The following is a 10,000-nucleotide window of genomic DNA, read 5'->3' on the forward strand; positions in this document are numbered from 1 at the left end:
ATTTTACATCTGGTACAGGATTTCCATAAACTTTGCATCTCAGAGTAACATTCTCTCCTTTTATTCCTGTTGCATTCCGTGGGTTGACGGTGAATTCGGGTGGAGCTAGCAAAAAAAAAATTCTAAGCTTGATAAAGTCTACTTATCATATAGCATGCATTCGTAAACAATCCGATTGTGAATTAGCAAATACAGCTGTAAGGATAGTTCATCTTAAGTCAAGGAAACGAATGATTATTTATTGTTATTTATTATGATTTATCAAATTAAATTACCTATTAATTATGTCATTGGAGCCTTGTCTATGTAACATGCTAGGGTAATAACACTTCAAGTAATGTACTTTAACGTTAGACACCGTAACTGCCGCACATGATTATAACATACAGCAGAGTTAATAGAGGGAAGCACTGAGGAAACTAAAGTGCATGACCGGTCACCTTTTGATGGCCAACTGGTTATGCATGTTAACGAACGTCCCGCAATGGCTGTCAGACTGACTAACTGAGCTGGGAGCTCTGTGACAACCCTCCTTCTTTAATTTAATAAGTGGTTATGGACTGCTATAAAAGAAATATTCTAATGAAAGTGAGGGTTCTAAGAAATCAAATTAATTACTCACACTGTACAGTCAAGGTCGCAGGAGATGAAGTCAAGTTGCCCTCACTGTTGCTTGCCAAACATCTGTATTGTCCTGCGTCTGATCTTTGAATATCCGTAATAATCAAACTATGATTGTTGCTCGTCGACGAAACATTAACTCGTGAATTTCCGGCGAGTTTTAGTTCCTTACCATTCTTTGTCCAAATAACACTGGGTGGTGGATCGCCATCTATAGTGCAGCTAAATATCACGTCTCGTCCTTCAACTGTCGTTGCATTTTTTTGAAGGTAAGAGATTTCAGGTGCAACTTAGAATTAACCACAAAAGTAGAAATTACAACGTCAATTTTCGGAAAATATCTGTTCGGAAGACGATTTGAGATCTAGAATTTTCGGAACGTTTGTTGTAAAAATTCTTGCTTGATTCGTCCTAGCATTTTCGAACATCCAAAAGACAAGTTTTAATCCCTAAAATTTTCGGATCACTAGACTTTCAGCTACGAATCCCGAACAGTTGAAAAATTTTTAGGGGATAAAAATATGCCTATATCTACTGTTTAAATACTAACATACGTTTGACAATGCTATGTCTAAGGGGTTTTGAAATATATTCTCTCGTTGGGTGCCCCTGAAATTAGTCGTTGTTAAGTATTTCTTAAGAAACGAAATTCTGAGGAGGCACTTTGAAAGATTGTTCCTCTTTCATTTCCAAACATAGAGTCAATGTTGTCGGTCAAAACCGTTCTAAGGTTGAATCCGTTTTTACTTAGGTAAAATTGGTGATCCTCATTTTACCTGGGTTGAATATCAAAGCAGCTATCAACCCACCAAAAAGGACTTAAAACACCTATACCCTCCCTCGAGCGCCGTGTTACTCATGGCAACACATCTTCGTATTGTTTTATATCATCTTATCGGTTTCTGTGTTCATTCAATTTTCAACATAATAACATAATAAGGGATCAAAAAACTGTACTATGCACTTAACGGTACTCGAATTCGGACCCTCCAGATCTGTAGTCCTGTGTGTCTTCGCCACTACACTAGAACGACGAACATACTCAACTGATATCCATGTATAATAACCAAAGCTAATCCTAACCTCACCCTCATAATTCTCTAGGATTAATTTAGGTTTCTTCAATTCCTCTGAGAGCGTATTCAACGTAGGTAAAATAAGGATGAACAATTTAACCTAGGTCAAAACCGATTCAACCTGAGAATGGATTTTACCGGCAACATCATTAATGATATCGCTCTCTTCTTCCCTTTGCTTTAACTACCAGGTAACCGTATTTTAAAAATCCTACACCTTCTTTTCCTACTCTGGAAATTGAATATATTTACAATATACTTTCAGGTTCTCTCCATGTGAAGCTACACTGCCCACACCGTTAATTGCCACACACTGGTATAATCCTGCGTCTGCTCGACTGAGATTAACAATATTCAAACTGTGAATGCCTCTCCCTGAAACTGCAGTTAACCGTGGATTACCTAGTACATTCAATCTCTTTCCACTTTTTGTCCAATAAAGAAGGGGTGAAGGGTTTCCTTCAACTGTACAGCTAAATACAATATATTCGTTTCCTTCTCCTCTCCTGCCTAGTCCTGCCCGGTGGCAACTGGTTTAGGATTGCGGGTGCAACTGAAAAGAAATCGAAAACATAAAATTACAAACGATATGGGTGTCAGTTAAAGCATCAGGAACGAAGTTAAACACAAACCACCCAAAACTGGAAAATCAATAGAAGGCAAGCAGCTTATATAATTAGTTTTCAATTACACACTCGGTTGCAAAAGGCTTTGATGAAAATCCGATCCAAAATATTTTGAGCTATTTTATAAAGAAAATAGATCGAAGCATCTGGCGCCGATATTATCCAAGTCAGCAAACGGTCATTACCCTGATTTATGAGAACAAATGTCGTCTGTAAATAAAGAAAAACATGTTCTCGCCACTGAAAACCTTGGAGTACTTTTTTGTGGTCGTAAATGGTCAAATGAATTACTTACAATGTACAGTCAAGGTCGCCGGAGATGACGTCAAGCTATCGTCACTGTTACTGGCCAAACATCTGTATTGCCCTGCATCTGATCTTTGAATATCGGTAAGAATCAGACTATGATTGTTGCCCGCGGACGAAAAGTTAAATCGCAAATTTGCCGCGTGTCTCAGTTCCTCTCCTTCCTTTGTCCAAATAACACTGGGTGGTGGGTTCCCATCTACGGTACAGCTGAATAACACGTCTTGTTTTTCAACTCCCGTTGCATCCTGCGGAGGGTAGGAGATCTTTGGTGCAACTAGTAATTAAAATAACAAGAAAAAATCGCCATTCGTAAGTCTGCATGGCGCAACCAAACAAATGTTATTCTGGAAAGATCATTTGGAAACTTACCAGCCCCGATGCCAGCGGAGTCTTTCACAAATACCCGTATTCACTGAGAAATCGAATGGCTGTGCTTAAAATAGTTCAGTTTTTCCATTATTATGTGGCAAAGATCCGTGTGCTCTGATTGTCCAAGACGTGCATTTCCGTTTTGGAGCGAAGCCGTTAAATTCAAAATTTGCAACCAAAACCGCGAAAAAAGAAATGAATTGTGTCATTCTTCACAGCGAAACTACCAGAAAAAAGCTAAAAGGATTAAAATTTTGCAGAGGTTTCAAAGCGAGTTTCATTTTTCGAGTGCCATGGTGAATAAAAAACTTACTAACCGAGCTTGCTCCAGCCGTACTGGGGAATGAGGGAGTCCAGTTTGCTAGTCATAAGTAGGTCGACGATTCGAAGTCCTGTCATCAACTAATCAAAACTATAACATTTAAGAAACCAAATACGTATTGCCTAAATTAATGTATCACTAAAAACCGTACAAGAGTACAAAAAAAGATGCAATTGACTTTTTTCATCGAGAAATCTGCAAAGTGATAAGAAAAGACAAATATTGGAGATATGAGCATGCAATGGAGTTTGTAAAATAGCGAGGTGCGCATGTTCACGTATGAAGTCGATTGATTCCGGGAAGTCATGTTACAACGGTCGCCCACTGTGGCAGACGATTGAATAGGTTTTACAAGTCGAAACAGGGCTCGGCACATTTCCGTTAGGCTTTGTGGGCATCGGCTAATCTTGGCAGATGACGGTGTAGCATCAGAATGTTCAGTCCACAGGATAAAACAATTCCTTCCGTTGAACTTTAATACTAATAAACGTATTTTAATACTTACAAACGCCTTTCTTAATTAAATTGAGCGTGTGGAACGACAGGAACCAAATAAGGTAATATACCACGAAACAGGAAAAAGATCCTTCTGTGTGAAATGCGTGGCTCATCATATACGTGCCTAACTAAATGCGTCATTTTGAACTAAGGGCCTGTTTACATCGAGAAAGGGTGCTTGTATAAGGGGTAAACGAATAGCCCCTCTTTACATGCAAAGTCTTGTCCCTAGGGCTATCGCGATTATTGAATTTGGCGACCAGGTAGACAACCAGCTCTTTTCGGTAAAATTCATATTCCTCGCTGTTCATATCCTTAAGTTCTTTTCCCGGGTCCTGAACAATTTCAGGGTAAAAACTTCGGGAAAATCCACTACCATGCATCGGCGTATTTCCGCAGACATTGTGGATAGATCGGCCTCGAAGTCCACGCCGCTAAACTCACACTTGGTTTTGAATTCTGTAATGTACTTCAGGAATATCTCCACCGCTTCCGATGTCCATGACCACTTCTTAGGATCTTTTATTTCTCCACATCTTTCCGAGTCGAGCGGCTTTCCGTCGCGCTCTCGTCGACAATTGGTTTGTCATCATCATCGAGGTCTTTTCGCCAAATGGCGACACTGTAGTCCTCCGACTGTTCCGAACTCTGTTCGATTTGGCCAGCACAGAACGGCGAAAATATTCCTCGGACTTACACGCGCACTAAGCCATTACAGACTTTCGCGGTAATCTGACAGTAACCCGATCCCAAAAAAGTTGACCCTTCTAGAAGGGTGACCCTACCTCAAGTGTCTACATGGCAAAACGTTGGTCCTCCTAGGAAGGTAACCCTACTAAGCAGATAGGTTGACCCTACCCCTAGAGTGACCGTACCTCTCATGTAAACCAAACCGGAAATTACAATAGGCAAGGTTTACCCTTCTAAGAGGCTGCCCCTTCTAGAAGGGTTACCCTATCTCCATGTAAACAAGCCCTAAAACGCCCAAAACAAAATCATAGGCAAACAAACATCAGACTACCTTGACATGCTTCTCAGCTTAGGATTTATGCCAATCATTACCAAACCAACTAGAATAACGGATCATACGGCCACTCTTATCGATCATATCTGCACGAATACGCCTGAAAAACTAATAAGATCTGGACTTTGTCTTGCGGAGAATTCTTATCATTTACCAGTATTCTGCACAATGGCGAACACATTGCCTACAAATAATGAACCTAGATTTTTCGAGACTTAGGCATTTTAATGAAAATGCCTTTCACCAAGACTTACTTGCAATTGATTTCAAAAGCTTGATAACAAATGTTAATGAAAGTATCATGTGACTACTATTGTAGACAATCTGCGCGCTATTACAGACCGCCATGCTCCTTTGCGCAAAGCATCAAAACAGCAACGGAAGCGTTTAGAAAGGCTTTGGATTTCGAAAACTATCTTGCAGTCGATTAAACAAAAACATAAATTATTGAAGACTCATTTATTCAGTAAGTATCCAGGCAAGGTATAAAGTATACACAATGTATAGTAACAAGTTGACTAGGATTATACACGCAGCTAAAATGAATTATTTTTCTAAACAAATTGAACTGAATAAAGAAAACATAAAATGTACATGGAAATTAATTAGCAAAGTAATAAGCACAAAAAGGTAAATTCTCAACTTACAATTAAGAACTGTTACGTGACAATAGCCCTTTTCACGGTTACTTAGTTTTTCTCATTTGCATTACAATATAATCTAGCATGTATGTGAGGCAATTTCGGGCTATTTTGTAGTTTTAACCCAAAATTGCCTCGCATCCACGTTAGATTACATTGTAATGCAAATAACAAAAGCTAATCGTGAAAAGGGCTATACTCACGCAGAGTATTTGTGATACTGAATTAAACAACCACTTTATCAATGTTGGAAATGGCTTGGCAGATAAACTACCAAGCATGACATAGACCCTTCAGTTTATATAGATAGAACTGTGTAATTCATATAAGAGCAAAATGAATGGATAAATATTGACCAAATAGTGACACACTTATTGATACAATAAGGCCCGTTTCAAACGTCGAACTGTGCCGAATCGATTGCAAATGCGAAAAATCTATTGTTTTCGCTCATTTGCATTAGATTCGGCACATTGCAAAGTTTGACGTTTGAAACGGGTCTAACATGTGGTAGATACATCAACAAACGTTCATGACTGAAAGATACAGCAAGTAATAGGAGGAAAGCTACTATAACAGCCATTTCAGCATCCAACGTCATTGCAATTTTTCCGCATAGATCACAATCAGTGAATCGTTCGGAGTAGATTGCAATGCAATGACATGCAAGATAGAAAACAACCAATAAGGAGGCAAGCAAATATACCAACAATGATAAGAGAGTCAAGAGACATTCATGTCGGAAAGCCTGCGGGTCGGAACTATTCATCAATATTGAACAATAAGCACAGTGTAAGCATGACAGAGTCGGTGTTTTTAATTGTTCCGAGAAGCTGCTCGAGATAACTCTGATGTAAACTGCATCTGTTAAATGGCAGCCGATGCGTTTCAGATCACAAGGCCATTGATTCCGTGAGAAAATATTTAACACTCACTCGCGTAAACGGAAACATCTCTCTTATCTTGATGACATGTTTCAGTCAAACCTACAACAAAGTGAAATTTAACATTTGTTTCTATTACAATCCTTGGTTGTAGTTATTGTATCGCTCTCACGCACTTCCAGCTTTTTTATGTCTGCAATAGCCCATTCTCCGCAACGTACTTGCTTCAAAATGTTATGGAGATCTCCATTCAGGGCTTTGAAATATTACCTAACTTTACTTCACTTGATTTTAAAGTGGATAAAAATGGTTAGCTTTCTCTTAAGGTTTGGGCTGTTACTATTCTTCTATACGTACCATGAAGATGATTAGCAGTTTGAAGTACTTCTAACCTGATTTATTTCAGAACCCACCGCTGCTTCTCAAAATGTGAGAGGAAAAAGCATCAGTTCAACCAGTATCTTAGTTATACGTGGGACGAAGTTCCACTGGGTGATCGGAATGGTGTCATCTTGACTCATACAATCACCTATAACTCGCTTACAGAGGGCGACAATGGCAGCGAAACTGTCAATTCTAATAAATTCCACAAGGAGCTAACGAATCTGAAAGAATTCGTTAACTACAGCATCACGGTGTTTTCAACGAATCAGATCGGAGATGGACCAACCAGCAATCCCATTTTTGTTACCACCAGCGAGGCTAGTGAGTATTTTTGATCTTTTTCTCGTATTTTCAGCTATTGTTTGGTTGATCTCGGAGCTACAGCAACACAAGAGTTGATGTATAGGTATGTTCATTTACTTAAGGACGTGTTTCATCACATCTAACAACAATCACACATTTTAAATGAACTTGGTACTGCGTGATCGATTCTGCAGAAATATGGCTGACGGCACTGAAAATGTGTGGGCTTTTTTGTTTACTTATTCTGTTTGTTTGATTCATGATATTCTTCTAAAAATCAATTGTTCACTTTTTTTTTGCAGTCAAAGATGATCGAACCTCTGGACGTTCTTTCCATATCATCTTGGGATTTGCCTGTGGCTTTGCCTTTCTCTTCGCTGTCTCTATCTTTATTGTTTTCAAACGATTCAGAAGAAAAAAGAAAAACACTTTTATTGAGGTATATAAAAACATGAATATGATCTTAGTGAATGCCCTACTTGTTTAGTACGGAAGAGAAATTCTAAGACCTTGGCGCGATGAGAACAAGGATCAATTTATGTTGAGAACAAAAACAGTAGAAACACGTTGGAATGAATGTGAAAAATATTTGCATATCATCCACTTTCCTTTGTCTTTGTCCTTTAAACCTCTCTTTCAAGCTGAATTTTAATATATCGAAATTAAAAAAGTCCTATAGGAAGTATCATTGAATGACAACGTAGTCTATATAGGGTCTATTTAGAGCCGAACAGGCTTCCAATGTAGGAAACCATCTTAGTATGCTTGCAATCATGGAAAAAAGCTCGATTAGCAGAAGGATTTCGTGTATTGTCGCATAAACACGTACGTCCTGTAACAGGTTCTCGACGACAAATACGTCTGCCAACACAAATTCAGCTTTGTTGATTTGAATTTCAAGATAGAAAATGTCGATTACGTTTTCCTTTACTTCAGAATAAGCTTACAATTTTTCCCTTCTTTAAAGCAAAGGGACGAAGAAGATGATGTTACCATGCAAGAAATGACACCGGAAATCATGAACGAGCTCAGAGATCGTAACCAGCAAGCCTGTGTGGGTCAGCCAACACTACCAGGTTCGGATGAAGACGAACCTGTGGTCGTTGATAATGAGACGTACCTGAACCAAATGGGATTTGAAAGGAACTGGGAAATTCCTCGAGAAAGACTGGAAATAACAGAAACGGAACTTGGTGGAGGAGAGTTCGGAGTTGTTCGGAAAGGAACCTATTTGAGAAGAGATGGGAATGAATTACCCGTTGCTGTTAAAATGTTAAGAGGTCAGTTACGATCAAAACCCTCCTTTAATATCTTCGTTTTGAATGACTAAGATCGACATCCCCGATCATCATAATGATGTTGATGATGGGATTACGATGACGATGATGATAATTGTTACACACTTAGGTAGACAAGATGTTTTAAAATGACAAAACTTGGGTTTGATTGACACTTTAGTAACATTTATTCAGCGATGCCTGTGCTGATGATGGGTATCATCAATATCACAAAATAATCCCCATTCACCACTCACGTTTTACCACTCTACTTTTCGCATGTTTAAAAGTTTTCCCGCCTGTATTCTTAGATGAAAATGACCAAAATCAGCGCATGGCTCTCATCCAGGAGTTGGAGATACTTCGCAAAGTTGGCCGCCATACAAATATAGTGAGCTTAATCGGAGCATGTTCATTTGAAGGTAACGTGAAGCAGATAGTGCGTTTTCCTGGAAATATACACCTATTTTGTGGTAGCATTGAGAGAGGTAACAAATTGTATCCTCTTCTATTACTGCTTACATATCATATCCTTTCGTCCTCAGAACCTTTATGTGTGGTTATTGAATTCGTACCTGGGGGAAGTCTGGATAATGTATTGCTTGACAGCCGAATTCCTGCTCAAACACATGCTGCAAATTATGTCAACATTTGTTCAAAGCTGTCCGAGCGAGACTTGTTAAAAATTGCTAAAGACGTTGCAAATGGAATGCGGCACCTCGAAAGGAGGCTGGTTAGTGACAGATGTGCGCTTGCCTCTGTTGACGTTGATGTAGTTGTTTTTTTTAAGTCAACAAAGCCATGTGTGTTTTCTACATTTTGTAAACTTAGGAAAGGTAAATGTGTATATAACCTCTAAAGAGTCGAACGGCCTACAGGAAGAGTGCATTATAATAATTGCATATTGTTCTTAAAACACTCAATTTTCAGGAATAATAAATCTTTATCTTTGACGTTCTTTGGTTTAGAGGGGAGCTTTCACCAAGTTGTTTATCTGCGGTCAAGGGCGTAGCTGGGGGGGGGGTCCTGGGTTTCCCGTGACCCCCCCCCCTCCCCCTTTGTAAGCCGTTTTTTACTCAAACAACCTACAATATTCAGGTTGCGAAAACGCGAGTACCCTCTGTTTGACAGTGTGACCCCCCCCCCCCCCCCCCTTTGAAAAATCCTGGCTACGCCCATGGCGGTAGTAGCTTTTCAAGAGGATTTTGTGTCCACATCCTTTGTTTCCAATAGCTGTTCGATCATGGCATTTGCATTCTAATGAGACAGTTTGGTGAGAATCACAGTCCATAAGATAACAAAAAAATCGTGGAATATGAACAAAATTAAATCGTTGTAAAAGCAAAAAGATTAATTTTCTCTCTTTTTCAGGGCCAGGCACAGACTGTTATGTTGTCACAGTAGTTCACACCCCCACGATTGATATTTTTGCTTATCAGTACTTCATTCGGGCTCATGCATCTTTTATTTTGCTATCACTTTAGTGTGTTCACAGGGACTTAGCGGCTAGAAACATTTTGATTGGCGAAGGGCTGGTAGCCAAGGTAGCAGATTTTGGACTGTCACGTGACATTTCACAAGACGGAGAGTATATAAAATTCACAGAGGTACGCGAACATCATGTAGTTTTCTTTAAGAACTAATTAATATCTGCAAACCGAAACAA

At 39.2% G+C, this 10,000-nt stretch overlaps 1 protein-coding gene across 1 annotated transcript in view; it reads left to right on the plus strand.

The window, feature by feature from the left end:
• The first annotated feature begins 6,018 nt into the window (after nucleotides 1–6,018).
• LOC137975551 (fibroblast growth factor receptor 3-like) overlaps nucleotides 6,019–10,000 on the plus strand; it is a 12,854-nt gene continuing 8,872 nt past the window's right edge. The window contains exons 1-7 of the mRNA XM_068822666.1: nucleotides 6,019–6,038; nucleotides 6,777–7,075; nucleotides 7,360–7,496; nucleotides 8,025–8,337; nucleotides 8,646–8,756; nucleotides 8,880–9,067; nucleotides 9,819–9,941. Of these exons, the coding sequence (XP_068678767.1) occupies nucleotides 6,019–6,038; nucleotides 6,777–7,075; nucleotides 7,360–7,496; nucleotides 8,025–8,337; nucleotides 8,646–8,756; nucleotides 8,880–9,067; nucleotides 9,819–9,941 (1,191 nt within the window). The remainder of the gene's footprint in view (nucleotides 6,039–6,776; nucleotides 7,076–7,359; nucleotides 7,497–8,024; nucleotides 8,338–8,645; nucleotides 8,757–8,879; nucleotides 9,068–9,818; nucleotides 9,942–10,000) is intronic.

This window comes from Montipora foliosa, chromosome 11, assembly GCF_036669935.1.
Source record: "Montipora foliosa isolate CH-2021 chromosome 11, ASM3666993v2, whole genome shotgun sequence".
Classification (NCBI taxonomy): Eukaryota; Metazoa; Cnidaria; class Anthozoa; order Scleractinia; family Acroporidae; genus Montipora; species Montipora foliosa.